The 17112-nt window shown below is 38.3% G+C and overlaps 1 protein-coding gene across 1 annotated transcript; it reads left to right on the top strand.

The window, feature by feature from the left end:
• Positions 1-9290: 9290 nt before the first annotated feature.
• On the top strand, positions 9291-14723 carry aipl1 (aryl hydrocarbon receptor interacting protein-like 1). Its single transcript, XM_008425577.2, has 6 exons — positions 9291-9480; positions 10512-10691; positions 12740-12928; positions 13081-13257; positions 13352-13493; positions 14228-14723. The coding sequence occupies exons 1-6, from the start codon at positions 9376-9378 to the stop codon at positions 14425-14427; spliced, it is 993 nt and encodes a 330-aa protein (XP_008423799.1). The 5' UTR covers positions 9291-9375; the 3' UTR covers positions 14428-14723.
• Positions 14724-17112: the final 2389 nt, after the last annotated feature.

Here is a 17112-nt window from a genome sequence, read left to right as displayed (position 1 = left end):
CTAATTAACGAGCCTAGACAACCTGTGTGTAATTTAATCTCAGTGTAAATCCAGCTGTTCTTTGAATGCCTCGGAGGTCTGTTAGAGAACGCTAGTAAATAAATAACATCGTGAAGACCAAGGAGCACGGCAGAAAGGTCAGAGCGAAAGCTGTGGAGAAATTCAGAGCAGACCAGTGTGACAAAACAGCATCTCAAGCTTTGAACGTCTTGCAGATCCATCATCCGAAAAAGGCGAGAGTATGACACAACTGCAAACTTACTAATAAATGACTGTCCACTTAAAATGAGAGAGCAAGCAAGGAGAGCATTAATCAGAGAAGCAGCCGTGGCACAGCAGAAATCACAGCAGCCATAAATCTGGTGGAGCTCCAGAGATCTGCAGCTGAGGAGGTGAAATCTTCTGACAGTCGTACGCTGCAGAAATCTCGTCCATGTGGAAATGTGCAGGAAGAAGCCATAAAACTGTAAATGTAGTCAGATGAAACCTTGTGGGGAAAAAACACCCTAAATTGTAGTAAAATGTGGTGGTGGCATCATGCTATGGGGAAACCATTGAAGGTTATGATTATAACAGGACTAAAGGTGAAAAAGTTCCAGTTGAGAATATTTTTGTTAAGCAGCGCACTTGGTTATTTTTGCTCACCAGAGAGTATTTCTGTTTGGTTTCTGCAGCCCACGTAACGCTTTGAACTATTTAACTGCGGTGTTTGACAGAAGAACACTATTTTTCTGACACTGTACATGTCATGTTTCTGCATTAGCTAATAAATGAAATCCTCCTTTGAAGGCTGCATTTTCTCTTTGCTAAGGGTATCTTTATTTCAGGTTAGAATTGGCGTGATGGCATGGAACTTTTCAGTGTATCAAAAAACCCTGCACGGAGGGAAGTAAGTTTTTTTTTATAGCTCTGAAAATAACTTTCTGCATCTCTGTGCTTCCTCTTGTTTTAAAGGCCTCATTGATTCAGGAAGAAAAAAAAGTTCAGTTTTATTCAAATTCACTCAGTAACGGTGTCAAGACCGAAGGGTGTTTTTGTCACCGCAAGCCTGTAGAGCTTAGTTTGGTCTGCTCACTGATCAAAACAAGGCTGGATTTGCGGTTTCCAACGAGCCAGTCACCAAACACTTGGATCATAAACCAGTTTCTCAAATTACTTTAAAATGACTGGATAAGTTATAGATTCTGCTCAAAAGGCTTTATGTCAGATGCTGTAATAAACACATTTGTTCTGTATTTTTACACTTTTGCTAAGACTTTCTTCTACTATACAGTTATATAACGTCTCCCGTGAATGAGGAGGAGCTGTGCCCTGTCCAGACTCCTACTACCTCTCATCACTAAATCAACATAAGGGCTATTTACTTTTCTGGGCAACATATCAACCAAAGGATAAGAAGAGGTTCAGCAGGTAAAAGCTCTCCATCTTGTATGGAATACCTTTAGTTAAATGTAGGGCGGGACCAGAGAGGATATTAACGTTTATTTCAGCACAAAATGCGGGATACTATTGGACAGAACAGCCTGTTGCGATAAACAATAAATCAATTGATCGCACGGTAAATTAAAATGAGTTTAATAATATAATGAGGGCGATAATGTTGCTTGTTTTCATTGTGTTTCTCTCGCTTTCTACCAAAGACACTGGATGATTTAACTCCGGTGCCGAGTCACTCCCCCCTATCTCGTTTCCTGGGCAACGGCTCAACACAAGAGGAGTTAAAAGCATCAGTTTTCCCCCCACTCGGGCTGAACCCAACACACGGGACATGACAGCGAAAACAGCGACAAAAGTTGAACAATTTTCAACTTTTCTTGTGTGGCGCCAGAAGCCATGTCTGCGTGCATGTCTGCGTGTACGAGCTCAAAATTTCACATGAACGACTTTGCACTGTTCTCCTAAGTGGATTTTGCGTAAGTCACCTTAAAAAGTTAATTCTGTACATTTTAGCTTTCAAATGTTGGCTTAAAAATTCAGGGAAATAAGCACTGAAGGTCTTCAGAACATATCTGAAATTTGTGAAGCTTGCCCAGCGTACTTTGAACTGTAATTTCTCCAAAATCACCAAGTCACCTGTTAGTCCGATCTGCAAAGATGCAAATTCAGATAAATTATTTTTATTTAGTTGTACACAAACCAACCCTTTCTGCCTCCTCTCAAACTATCTGCTACAGACCCCAGCAGAGCCCTATCATAGCATACGTATGACAGCATGTCTTGAAAAGAACTTAAGGTAATAAATATTCACACTATAATACTTGCATTTTGCCCTAGTTTCACCTGTGGGATTAACATCTGATTCATTTTGTTGTTCACTTTTAAATCATTTAAAAATGTTACCTTCTCTTACGTCGTCACCCTTCTCATCCCATCCTCTCAGATCTGCAGGCCAGCTGTTCCTCTCCATCCCGAGGGCAAGATTTAGGCCAGAAGGTGGTGTGTGCATTTACTTGAGAGAATCCATTTAGTTTCCTTTATTCTTTTATTTTTTTTGTCTTTGAAATAAGGAAAGAAAATTATTTCATATTATCTTCTCAATTTATATACACTTTCTATTTTGCCTTGTTCCTTTTAAAACTGTGTGGGCTGTACAGGTATATTTAACAGTTATCCGTGAGTTTTCTGGGCCAATTAATTTGTCACGGTTAATATCACCTGTGCATTTTAATTATTACATGAAGACCAAAGACCCTGTGCGAGTGTGCTTATGTGTCATGTGCATTTTGCCCTTTGTCCCTGCTGCTATGTGTTCTGGTATGTAGCTAAAGGTCGAGGCCAGGCAGTGAGCAGGACGGCAGGGGCCCGGTCAGGGAGAGCCGAGGCTGAGAAGAGCTGCAGAGCCAAAGTCCAGCGGCTCTAACAAGAGGAGAGATTAGAACGGAGGCACGAATGTCTTAGCAAAACAATACACATCCTTGTGCAAAGGCTCAAGGATCGCAGGCTTTAGAAAGTGTGAGGAAATAATCAGTTACAGAGCAATAAATACTTAAAATCCCATACAGACAGTGCAATAAGTAATTCATGAGTGTAATTTAAGCACAGCTATTTGTGGACACAACTCGGGAATCTGAGCTAATGTGTCATTCCAGGAATCTCTTGCCTGCTGTCACCTCATGCAAGATGTTCCTGAGAATTATGCAAGTTGGGAAACGCTAACGCACAAGAATGCACAAATACCGACACAATCATTTCACAAGCTCTTTGCTGGCTTCCTGTTGGCTAGAAAAGGTACTGCAGCAGTAACAGATCAAAAATGGGTGTCTTAAAGAGGCAGTGTTTTAATGTATTTTCCAGGCACGTAAATCCATTTTACAGCACAACTAAGCAAATATGTTACCTTTAGTTGTTATGAAAATGTAGCACATGTAAAACACAACTTAAAACAAATTTCACAATCTGGAAATTGGCCCTCTGTCTCTTTTAGGAGCTCCTGCTGTTCCTGACACTTCCCTTTCTGCACATCATCATCACAGCGTTTGTCCATTATGCTGTTTAGCATTCTAAGGAGTGTTGGACTGATCATGAAAAGAGTTCAGCAGACTCACAGTTGCTCCAGATGTTTCCTTATGTCTAAGCTGGTGGAGATAAATAATGATAAATAATGTTGAAGCCAAAGTATGAGGTGTCAGTGTCTCTCCCTTGTGTAGCAAATCAAAAATCAAAATAGCTTTTTATCTTATATCCAAATTACATCACTGAATTTGTGGCCTTTTAAAATTTGTAAAGTAAAAATTAAAAAAAAGGAGAGGGAGAGATGAATATTGTGCAATTTTTCAAACTGTTCAGAATGACTTTTTTTTTTTTTACTTTTTAAGGGGGTTCTTAAATTACACTTTTAAAAAATGTTTATTTATGTTTGTCTGCTTAAACGGATTCCTCAAACTTTGTGTTTTTGGGAAAGTTCTGAGTCTTAACACAGCTTCAGAGTTGGCTATGTCCACTCATATAAATACCACAACAGCCAGTAAATGTTTGTGTGACTCCCTGTGGGTTCCAACTTCTGAGCTCTGCAAACTGCATAAAAACAAAGCATCAAAGTGTTTGCCGTTATGCATTATTTCAAGAAAATGAGTTTTTCAAGAAATGCAACTAATAAAAAAAGATAAAGAACAGAAAAGATTTTTGTCAAGCATTGGGTTTAAGTTTTCTTCTACTTAATTTTTACCTTTTAAATCAGAGAAGGCTTACTTTTTGGCAACAGTTTAACTCATAGCATATTTTCACCATCTTTCCTTTTGATTATGAAGGTTCTGACTTGCCTGACTTCAGCCACTGGCTGAGACAGCGTGTTGCTTCCAGAAGGGAAGTATAGGTGGTCAAACAAATAGTGATTCACTGTGAAATGCCTCATCGTGTCACTTCTTACTGATGAATAGTTTGAGGCATGGCATCGTGGCCTTCGGCTGTAAAAGTGTGTTAGCAGAAATGTATTCAGAACAGACCTGGGTTATAATTTTCAGAACAACGTAAACTTTTAAATTGGAGAAATGAAAACCCAGTGTACGAGCTTTAATGTGCTGCTGTTGTGTAAACTGCCTTGAATGATTTTTGCAGAGTCATGCTGACAGCCGGGATTAACAGTGAAACTGCTGCAGGTGATAATATCTTAACCAAATATCTGCCTGATTTCGTACACCCATCAGAAAGGCGTCTGACCTGAGTGTAACTTTCCATGTTGGTTTGTATTGTTGTTGGCTTCACATCAGGTAAGTTATTAACTTTTTCTATCCATACTGTGTGGTCGGAGTTTCACTTCCAAGAAAAAGTTGCAGTGAACTAACTAGATTGTGTTTTTTTTTTTTTGTTTTAGTTTTTTTTAGCTGGGCTGTCAAATTGTCAATCAGCCACCGGTGTCCGGTGGGAGAGCCGGTGGGGGGCCGGACCCTGCCATTCAAGTATCGGTGAACGAGACAGATTACAGAGCCCGTGTAACAATTGCAACCATGCAGCGTATGCGCCCAAGAGAGTCTGAGCTAGAAGCCACAAGCACGTTGTTGTGGTTTTGTATCGTTCTCAGAGTTCTATGTGATCCTAAGTCCTTGTACCCCTCGCTGTGAATGTCTATTTTATGTGGATTATTCCCATTGTTTTACCTGCACCTTGTAATTGTTTAGTCTTCGTCGGTGACTATCATATGCAAGTCATGTAGTTTTTATCCCAAAGCAACCTCTGGAATAGAAATGTTCAGACATGTTTTATTTTCCCCGTCCAAGTCAGGTCTCAAGTCGTTGAGGGGAAGATCAAGTCTTTTACAACAATTCAGAGTAAAGTCTCAAGTTTTTATGACTGAGATAGTAACTCAAATGTCATTGATTTGTTATAATCAAATCAATGACATACTGAACCCCTCTTGCCCTGTATAGCTGTAGATAAGGAATCCAAACCTGTATTTTTATTTGATTTTTTTTTTTTTTTTTTTGCCCTTACACCTAATACTAAATGAGGTTTTGGCAATTTTCTTTCAAACTAATTCATTACCTAAAATTTCTGCTAAAGACTGCTCTGTATTGTTCTTAAAATTGATCAATGTAATATTACATTTAGAAGTATGATTTTGTCTTGATGCTCTTAGGAAAACAATAGAAAGATATCGTTCCACAGAGACGTTCTGTGAATCAAAAACTTTCTCTTGTCTTTGAACGTACCAAGGCCGCTTCCCCACAGGCGTGTCTTTTTAACCGGTTTTGCCCCAGTCCTTCCCTGAAGACCCTTCAGGGGTCATGCAACCAACTGCATGCAAGTGATTGACAGCAGACTGCATTCCTTGATTGGCCTGTGATTTATGTCACCGCATGAGTGAAGGCTGAACCTTGCAAACGCCAAATAACAACACCGGACCGGCGGACACGCGGTCTGCTATCAGGAGGCTGCTCAGTGTGGAGTGGCGCAATCATGACTTTAATCTTGAGCAGCACCAGGAACACACGCGTCAACTTTTGGAGCGGAATCACTGTGATTTCGCCGCCCTGCGAGCAGAACGTCTCCGTGAAGAATGGGCGTCCAATAAGAAAGCAGTGGAGCTCTGATAAGCAAAATACTTTCTGTTCCACACCCTTCACACTAATAAACACAAACTACTCAGAATGAGAGAGCAGCTAAGATGACATACATAGACTTGGTGTTTTACAAAATGTTCTTCCTTTTCCAGGCAAATAGAAAAAACAAAACACTAAATTAAAGGTTTTTAAGATTGTTAGATGCCATGGATTTCAAACCCTTAAGTTCGTAATCTAACACCTATAATAAAAAGATCATAATTTTTTTTTTTTTTGCAGGGTTTCCTAGGATATATACTATAAGATGTCCAAAATCTGCTGTAAATGTCTGCCTTGAATTAAAGAATTAAATCAAAAGTTCTAAAAAGATTGCATTAGACTCTGCACAGGAAAAGTATTTTTTATATTTCTCCATTCTGATTACTGTTCATCTTAGAGGGACTATACACTATTTTTTGTTGTTGCTTTTAGAAGTTGCTTTACATTTTCATTTACACAAAACAAGTTAAAGTGAAAACTCTAACAGTGCTCTTATATTATGAATATATATTTTTTCAACAAATTCATCTGCTGTTAAGGTTTACATACTTGTTCAGCTCTAACTGACAATCTAAAAGAGAGAAACATGTTCTCTGCCTCTGTGCTTGCTTTGTTCCTCACAGAAGTAAAAAAAAAGGTTTACACATCTATAAACATTATTCTATGTGCGTATAAACCGTGCGTCATGGAAGAAGTTCTCCGCAGTGTGCTATGTATATGAATGAATTGCTTTGCTTTAACATGGTGACTGGCTCCTCCCCAGGAAACCCATGACTGTGCCTTCCACAAATAGAATATTACTCACTTAAAGTGGAACCAGTACATCAACCATTCCGTTATGAAAAATAAAACACACAGACACACACACATATATATATATATATATATATATATATATATATATATATGTTGATGGTCACCAGGTTGCACATTCAGGTTAGCAAAATTAGTTTAAGCTGAACCCATTCTCAGAAATTAGTGCGTCTTTTTGTGTGTGTGGATGAGGTTTGGCCAACTGGACCATTTAATTTCCCACGGCACATTGTAAATGCACACAGTAATGAGCTATGCACACACACACCCACGCACACACACACACGCACACACACGCGCGCATAAAGACACACACACACGCAAAGCACCTAGACTTGCATAGGCAGTAAAGCAATAAGAAAACATGTAGGCGGTGTGACGCAAGAAATGTGAGTCAGTCAGGCACAAACCAGTTACAACAGCGTCACAAGTGTGACCTTTCCAACAGGTCGGACAGATTGCCGGTCCACTCAGATATTGGTTGGGGTCACTTAAAGCCACCGGTCTCTGGGACAGTCATCCTTTTCAGGTTTATAAAGGTAGAGGTCCAGGCATGCAGGCTGATAAGCTATTTTTCATTGTTCCTCGGAGATATGATGATGCAAAAGGCTGTAACTATAGCAACTCAAACATGTCATCTGAGAACAGGACCCTGCTGCATGCTGCTGTTGCAATTATTTTTACAGTCTCAACAACCAAAGATTTAGATGTCAAAATACTCAAAAAGAAAGATCACATGTTTTCAATTATAATGCTACAGATCTCGTTAGGGATTTTTAACGTGACAGGTGAAATGTTCAGCTTTATCAACTCATCTATATTTGAAGAAGAGCCACCTCAACCTCAGACATCTCAAAGGACCATTTGCAAGCGTTTTTAAATCAATACGATTACAAAGGGCCTTTTACATTACGGCCACGAGAGGGTGCTAAATATGCTTCTGCTGCGGAGAGGTTCAAAGAAACGCCTGCCAAACTGTTGTCTGATCCTGTTTATTAGATGAGCGGAATATAAAGGAAGGCAAAACTTTGTTATGTTGTAGCATATTTTAGGGATTAAGAGGCTATTTGATAGATTGTAAAACAGCAGGCTTACTTCATAATCCGTGGTGAAATGTTGATTCTTCCATGTTCTTGCACAGCCGTGAAAGATACACAATTTGGGGTGCAGATATGGTGCTATTATAGGTTTATCTTTTGGTACAAATAGTAAAGAATAAGTTAGTAACGATGAGTATTTTTTTATTAATAACTGCAAAATTAAACTGTTTGCAAATTTGTCAAACTCTGCTGAAGCTGTGCAGTACAACACACACACACACACGCACACACACACACACACACACTCACACACACACACACACTCACACACACTCACACAAACACATACATTAACCAGATGGAAGACAGATGTTTGATAGAAAAGGTCACAGAGTCCATGCAGTAATTGTCTCCTCCGCCATCTTTCAGTATTCCCTGCATTGTTTTACCACATCCACTTAAATCCAGGAAATTTCCTCTGGAATGGAAACCATGTCCGACTCTCACAGACCTATTTGTGTTTTTTGCCCTGCTTTCTCTCTTGAACTCACACACACATGCTGCCGTGCTGGTACACTGGAACAGATTTTAACTCCTAACACATGCACACACACACATGCACACACAAGCACACATGCATATATTTAAACATATACACACATATTTGGAACTATTTCTTTCCTCTTTCTGAATTTGTTGTTTTGCAATGGCGTACTTATTTCTGCTCTCTCTTTTCACTATTCTTTAAAGTACCCAGAATATGCTTGATTTGGTTTTTTTCATTGTGATTACATGGAAATATATGAGTTTAACGGAACCAAATTAAAGCAGCAGTTTAATTGAACAGTTACTTTTTTTAGTGTATACACCTTTACATTGTTTTGAGGCATTTCTTAGAAATTGTTAGAAAAGTAGCAATACAAACATCTCAGTGTAGTGAGAAGTGGGGCAGACTTTCCTCAGTGTGGTGTCACTGAGGAAAGTCTGAGGAAAGTCTGTTAAGTGTTGTTGCTTAAAGAGTAAATAAATAATTTGTTTTGTCAGAGATAAAATCAAAGTAATTTATATATGTTTAAAGTAAAATAATCCTATTTAGTAGTGTGGGGGTTTTTTTTAGTTCTAACTGTGAAGAAATTAGGACAAACTGTAAATATTTAAATAATTTTAAAGTAATGTATCTCAGTTGTACTAAGATATGGACTTTGAGGAACTGAAACATGAATCTGCTGATTCATCTCAGTGTCGTTTGGCTTTCTGGATTTTTCCTTAACATTCAGAGAAGCCGATCTGAAGCAGTAAGTAAACAGTGGCCTGTTGGAACAATTGATGAGGAGAAGTTTCTAATCCTATTATCTTTGTCTAAACTAATCCATTAGAGGCAGTACCTCCAAGACATAGAAGTGCATTTGCAGGTTTTAAATAATACATACAGTATATGTGGTCAGTAATTTAACGTGCTTAAATCAGGGAGCTAAGAAAAAACAAACATGTCAGATATGCGAGATACAATGCTGACTGGATCAGAGGGAATTAAGAAGACTATTTTGCACGGAGGAACGGGAGACCTTCCCAAATTTATAACTGGAACGAAGGTAGTGTTTGTCCTGAGAACTTTATTGATACTTTCTGAACAATCTGATGCAATTGTATTGTATTTTGTTTTTCTTATCTCTATGTAGATATTCAATTTTGATAACAGACAGTGAAAAGATATATTGTTACCTTTTTGAAATAATCGGCTTACATCATTTTGGGGGGGGGAGGAAAAGACACCACTATTTTTTTCACAAGAGATAATTTAGGAAGAAAAAAAAAAAAGAAACACTTTTGGCAGAAAGTGATTTAGGCCATTAAGTGAAATGTAAAATCACAATTTTGATCTATTAGGAGGTAGGATAGCAAATGTATATTCACCTGATTGTGAACATGCTGAAACTAAAGTAAGCTAATTGTAACCTTAAAAATATACTTAGTTAGTGAACCAAATGTAACAAGATAACTCTAAAATTTTTAGTAAGTTAACATTATCAGGGGTGATAATATCTCAATTTCCTGAGCAGTTTTTAAATGAAATAATATTCAGGGCAATTCAGGACAGAATAAAGTCACTAAATCAAAATTAAATCAACTTTTCTACATTAACAGTTGATAAAACAACAGAAAATCTTAAGTTATAGAAATAAACCTGTTTGTTGGATTTTTTTACAACAAAAAGCTTGTTTTAGACTTCCCAACGTAAATACAATTTTCTTTTTTTCTTCTTTTTTATTTTACATAAGTGTGCTGTTTTACATTTTTCTCAATATTTTCTTTTACTGACTCCTTATGTCTAATGTATATTAAATAAATATCTCCAAGGCTTATAAGGCTGGTGACTGTTGGTGCAGCAAATAAAAAAAGCAACAAACCTGTCACTAAGTTGGGCATAAAAACAGTTTTTGACCTTTTTTCTTTAGTCGGCATTCGAGACATGTGAGTGACATAATGTCAGGCATTGAGCAGTCACTGCTCATATTTCAAAGCCATGCCGTTTTTTTTTTTTTAAGGTTTTTGCATTTTCTTCCCTGCAGGTTTGACTAATGATCATTTCCCCTGAATTTGTTGCTGCTTCCTGTGGTTCTAGGTGACGTTCCACTTCCGCACACAGCTGTGTGACGATGAGCGCACGGTGTTGGACGACAGCAAGAAGGTGGGAACGCCCATGGAGATAGTGATTGGCAACATGTTTAAGCTCGACATTTGGGAGACCCTGCTGTCTTCCATGAGGATCGATGAAGTGTCAGAGTTTTGGTGTGACACCATTGTAAGTGAAGAAAAAAGTTTTTGTTTTTTTTGTTGTTTTTTTTTTACTTTTGTGCATGTTGTGCGTGTTCTATTTTTTCAATTTGATGCAATTTTATTTTTAATATCAAGGTCTGACAAGCAGTTTCTGAAATGCTTGATGTCATAATTTATATTTAAAAGTTATATCTACCATTTTCAATTGCAGGCAAGCAAAAAGACGACTATGATATATATAACTCTTACAACATGAATATAATGTGTCATCAGGAAAACACAAGCAGTGTCTTGAACTGACTTCACCGCATTACACTATAAATTAGGTCTAACTCTAACGTAAAACTGAACTTTTCTCTCTATGTGACTGTATTTAAATTTTATCTTTTTTGTTTTTTCCTCATTCAAACGAGTTTTAAATTATTCTTGTAATTAATTGGCACAATATAAATAAACTATGCTGATAACTGGAACAAGTTATGCTACAAACTCAAAACATAAAACAGGTATTTAAGTGAGAGGACAAGACTCAGAGAGATTTTCTGTATTTATCAATCAATTCTTTTAAAAATGTATCCCTAAATCATGTTTTATTCTTATTAGTGAACCACTTCTGAATACTTGAAAGTTTATCACAACTTTAAAAACGATCAGAAATTCTGTTAGACATTTGGGCTTCGGTGAACCACTCCTAAATGATCAGCTCCCTCCCGCCTCCCATGCCTTCTTCTGGTGTGTTTTTTGCATGTGTGCTGCGCTCCGTTCGAGACAGATGGGTTCTGGCATCCTGTCATTAATCCACAACGATCTCACTCTCTAATCGGCTCCGACTCCTGCTGAATAGGCACCACTGACCCTCCTTCACTCTGATTAGATTTGATGGAGCTTAAAGCATCTTTTTAACTTTAAATAACACGGCTGCTCCATGCGTACTGCTGGATATGCTGTGCGCCGTCACACCCATCTAACCAAGGGCTGTGTTGACGCTGTGAAGAGCAGAAGCAAACTTTAAACGAGATTGGATTTAATCCTTGTTTAATATTATTACACATTATATTATTATTTCTTCTTCCTCTTTAATTCCTTTTTTGGATTGAAATATGACATTGGATTCACAGCCTCGCTTTCTACCTGAGTTCTTATTTATTCTTGGTTTCATTTCATAAAAAAAATAACAATAATATATTGTCAAATGAAATGACCACTGCTTGTAGCTTGGTAGTACATGATAGTATTTGTCTGCACGTCTTGAATGGATTGTTGCCTGTTGCTGGTCCATCTTTTCCTACCACACTTCTTCCTTCCACTACATTTTCCATTAATATGCTTGGGTACAGAACTCTGTGAACATCCACCTTCTTCGGCAATGACATTTTGTGGCTTACCCTCCTAGTAAAATGTGTTGATGACTGTCTTCTGGACATCTGTCCAGTCAGCAGCCTTTCCCATGATTGTGTCGCCTACTGACCCAGAGTAAGAGACTGTTCAAAGGCTCAGGAAACCTTTGCAGGTGTTTTGATTAACCGGTTGTGACATCACAAGTTTTCATTAGTGATCTTCTTCACAGTAATCTAATTATCTGAGACACCTGGGGTTTTTATTTTCTGTAAGCCAGGATCTTCAAAATTACAAGAAAGATTTATGTCATTATAGATGTGATGATTATACATAATGTAAGGATTTCACTTTCTGAGATGGTTGGCAAGAAATATTGCACTTTTTTAAAATATTCTATTTTTTTTACTCCCACTTTGTTCACAAAACAGTATTGCCCATGTCACCTTCATTTAATCCCTCTGAGTCACATAATAACATCAATAGGAAATATAGTGAGCCTTGTGACCTTTCCCTCATAAATTTACAAAAGCATTTTCTGTTTGCTTTGATCATGATGCATGGCCAAAAATATAATCAAAATTTTAATGCCAAAATATTTTTGCAGACATATTTTCAGGAGCAAACTGTTAGCCAGTAAAAAAAAAGAAAGCCATCATACGGTCAATGTTGTTGAGCTAATGCTGAAAATCTGGAAACCCTCACAGGCTCCACCTTGTAATCGTCTCTCCTCCTTAGCACACTGGTGTTTACCCACTGGTGTCCAAAAGTATGCGACGCATTGCAGAGGGCAAAGACCCAGTAGAGTGGCAGGTACACACGTGTGGTATGGCCAACATGTTTGCGTACCACAGCCTGGGCTACGACGACCTGGATGAGCTGATGAAGGAACCAAAGCCACTCTACTTTGTCCTGGAGCTGCTGAGGGTAAGAAAAGAATGATTACCGTGCTGTATCCATTACCTAACAAAATTTTAAAAAGATGCATTTTATTGCATTAAATCAGAAATGAAACTTCCTCTGTGCGTGTGCGTGTGTGTGTGTGTGTGCGTGTGTGCATGTGTGTGTGTGACGGGCAGGTGCAGCAGCCCAGCGAGTACAACAGAGAGTCATGGGCTCTGAGCAACGAGGAGAGGCTGAAGGCTGTTCCTGTGCTGCACGGCCAAGGAAACAAGCTGTACAAACAGGGACGCTACCAAGAGGCCACGCAGAAATACAAAGAAGCTATCGTCTGCATCAAGAATGTGCAGACCAAGGTAGCACATATCAAGTCTGTTCCGCTACTTTCATAAACCAGAAATGAGTTGTGTTTTGCCCATCTTTCCACTGAGGTCATATTTTTCTCTTCAGGAGAAAGCTTGGGATGTTCCGTGGCTGAAGCTTGAGAAGATGGCGAACACTTTAACGCTCAACTACTGCCAGTGTCTGCTGCGCATGGAGGAGTACTACGAGGTCATCGAGCACACCACTGATATCGTCAACCAACATCCAGGTTCGAAATGACAAAAGTCTCCCATGAAGCAGTGAGAAGTGTAAAGTTTTTACGACTATACTTACAAAATCAAACCTGTTTATAAAAGTTTGCTATCACTACTGCATTGTGGGAAAGCTTTGAACATGGACCACAGCTCTGTGCAGGAACACATGAACCTCTGCTGTAAACATTTTGTCACAGCAGGTTCACAAACTTCAGTGTATTTTATTGGTATTTTATGTGATGGGTTCACAGCTTTGAGGAAATAGTAAATACAGAAAACCAACATTCATTATTTGTCTAACTTTAGCTTATTAAGAACAGAAAGGGAAAACCTGTTTTCCATTGTCACACTTCACTATTCCAAACTTTAAAAAAATAAAAGATAAAAACACAGAGCTTTGTACATAATCTGAAAAGATTATGCCACAGCTGCAAACGTATCGAGACTTGGCAGCCCATCTACACTGAAGAATCAGGCAAGCCGGGCATTAATCAGAGAAACATACAAAAGGTATTGACTCAGAGAGGCCACACTTCCAGATCTTTGTTTACAAAAGGTGCTGAAAACACCTTTTGTACATTACATTACTTCCACTTCCCAATAATGCGTTACTTGTCCACATCACTGCAATGCCATCACAAAAATTCCCTATGGAATATATTGAACTCAAGAAGTATGAAAACGTTGTGAAAGGAAAACGTTTAATTCCAGCTTTTTATGTAACAAATGCAACCTCATTGCCCTGCAGGTGTTGCAAAGGCATTCTACCTGCGAGGAAAAGCCCACAAGGAAGTATGGAACGAGGCAGAGGCCCGGCAGGACTTCAGCAGGGTGCTGGACCTCGACCCTGGCATGAAAAAGGCAGTGAAGAAAGAGCTGGCAGTGCTCAACATGCGCATGGAGGAGAAGAACCAGGAGGACAGGAACAAGTACAAAGGCATGTTTTGACCCAGAGACTAAAAATGTAACTGTATTCATAAAAAAGTCAAAACTGACCTCAACACCACTGGAGCTTCGTAGGTCTGCAGGTACCAACTAATTAAGAAAAATAAACGCTGTTTGTAAGTTTTAAAAAATTTTGTGTCCAGGAAGATTTAAAAATATGTACCAAATGCTACAGTTAAAATGCCTCAAGTTCTTTATGGAAGACCAGTAACACAATTTGTCTTAGAAAGTGTGTATTTCTCAAAATGCTGTGCAATACCATAAAAACTCAATAAATTATACCACACTTTGAAATCTGAGATGTTTTATTACTCTATAAGAATTTTTTTTATAAACAAATTCAAATTTAAGAGAAGCATTAAAAATGTATATGTGTTTCACAAAAAATATTAAATCCTACGCAAAGATCAAACTGACCATAAACAAGATCTGGGGATGAACTCCTGACCTCTGTGGGTCAGATGTATTTTAAATGACAACATGAATTATGTCTTAAAACATAGATTTGGATTATTTAGCTTAATCTTTCAACTTCAGCTGAGAGCAATCATCTCAATTTAGATTTGAGTGCGTGTTACTTTCACTTAGGATTATGAAAACATAAAAATATCACACTAGTGATATGAGGTAAATTAAAAAAACAAATAGGTTTATTTTACAAGGACAGTAATGTAATAGCCACCTGCCTGCAAAACAGATCTATCAACCATGGACAGCGACTTCTACAAGCCTTAAATCTATCAGTAAATAAATAAACCTAAACAAATCTTTGTCTTGGAGTTGCACACACGTAGCCTCACCACAGGAGGGCGCTGTGGCTGCAGATAAATCCATGTCCACCTGAACTTTGGATGAGAGATTTTCCCGATAGTCAGCAGCTTTTACGTCTTATAAATGAACGGAGCTGTTTGATCCGTCGCTGTCCTCTTTTCATATCTACGTCACAGTTTCTCTAGAGAAACGATGCTATCACACGGATGGCAAGATCAATGGAAAATAGTTGTATGATTTCTGTGGTAAAATGTGTTCGTTTGACATTCGACAATGAGCTGAAAGCCGAGTTTCATTTAGGGAATCCCCTTTCATCTAAAGGGAGGAGTGCCCAGGGAGGAGTGCGGCATTCACCCTGAGAAATAAGTGATAATGCAGCATCGTGCATCATAACGAGGGAAATCTGTTGGTGCAGGCATTTAAAAAAAAAAAGAAAAAAAAAGAATCACCACCGCGCCAAGTCAAAGCAAACACACGGGGGTGTTTCTTGACGGATAAGAGATAAACAAAAGGAAGAATAAAACAATGCTTCAACGTAACATACGAGTTAAGGTTCAGTTAATCTAAACTAAATCTTTCTTTTTATCCTCAGCAGCATATGCTGTATTACATTTGCGTAATTTCTCGGGGCTGTTTATAAAGTCCACTTGGAAGAAGCTGATTGATGATACGGGAGTGTAGCCTATCTATTGGAAAGCTCGCTAGAACATTGAACTGCAGGAGAAAACTGCATAGCAGCACAATCCCGCTGCTGGCCTCCCTCCATAAACCAGTGGTGCTGATGCTGGGAGGCAGAGAAGAAAGGGAGGAGGAAGAAGTGGAGGGGGGAGGGGGGGTGGACAGCCCCCTCTGCGTCTCCCTTCTTTCCACAGAAGACAAGTTGGCAAGAAAGTACGAGGTCCACACCGGAAAACAGACAATAACAGGTACAAAATAAAAGCAGCAACAACATGAGCATTTCAGGATTAGGAAAGCATGAAATGCTCCATTCAATTTTTAACACTCTCTGATATCTATCTATCTATCTATCTATCTATCTATCTATCTATCTATCTATCTATCTATCTATCTATCTATCTATCTATCTGTGATCTAAGTAAAATCGATCTAAGTAAACGTATTAATAAGTTAGTCAGTACACCATAGTTGTCTAAACAAAAATTTCATTTGAAAAAAATGCATTTTTCATTTAGTTTACAGTAACTTCAAATTCCGATTCAATGGCAAACTAAGATATGCAGGTGTCAATTACGTGCATCTTATTTTTAGTCAAAATATTGAGAGATGTAGTGTTTCGTACATAAATAAATAAATAAATAAATAAATAAATAAATAAATAAATAAATAAATAAATAAATAAATAAATAATCTTTTATTTTGAACTCATGTTCCGGAAGTCTTCAGAATAAATGTGGAGAGCTGACAAGGTCCCAAGTAGAGCATAGTGCCTCTGCAGCGTTGAGAGACGGCGGGGAGAGAGCAGCTTTAATAGGGACTCTCTGGATCTGGTTTGAGATAAACATCTGTTTTTCTTTGGTAAAAAAAAAAAAGAAAGAAAGAAAAAGAAGAGAAAAGAAAAGAAAGAAGGAAAAAGACTTAGAAGCACTTAAAAAAATAAACAGATACTCGTAAGGCATCGTAGTGGGACTGGATCAAAGCGGGATAGGTGGATGTATCAGAGAGAAGAGGAGGGAGTTTATGATCCGAGGCTCTTTGGAAATAACTCCAACAACGAATGGAAGCGAAGGAGAAGGATGCTGGTTTAGGAGGATGAATCATTTGCTTTCATCTGATTGATTTTATTTGTTGTGGGTGTCTGTCACACCTGAGCTCATAAAGCCCACCTCGTTTCAGATAAAAACTAATTGATAAATTCGTTCATCGCAGGAGGAGTTCCTTATTTAAAGTTAAGTCTAG

The sequence above is a fragment of the Poecilia reticulata genome, chromosome 13 (genome assembly GCF_904066995.2).
Source record: "Poecilia reticulata chromosome 13, P_reticulata-male-v2, whole genome shotgun sequence".
Classification (NCBI taxonomy): Eukaryota; Metazoa; Chordata; class Actinopteri; order Cyprinodontiformes; family Poeciliidae; genus Poecilia; species Poecilia reticulata.
This window is presented reverse-complemented; position numbering and strand designations above follow the sequence as displayed.

Bases quoted from the DNA above. Each gene is read 5' to 3' on its own strand.
- aipl1 (XM_008425577.2), top strand. From the start codon at position 9,376: ATGTCAGATATGCGAGATACAATGCTGACTGGATCAGAGGGAATTAAG. The intron at 10,692-12,739 runs GTAAGTGAAGAA...TCTCCTCCTTAG, and splicing joins AGTTTTGGTGTGACACCATT to CACACTGGTGTTTACCCACT. The intron at 13,494-14,227 runs GTTCGAAATGAC...ATTGCCCTGCAG, and splicing joins TATCGTCAACCAACATCCAG to GTGTTGCAAAGGCATTCTAC.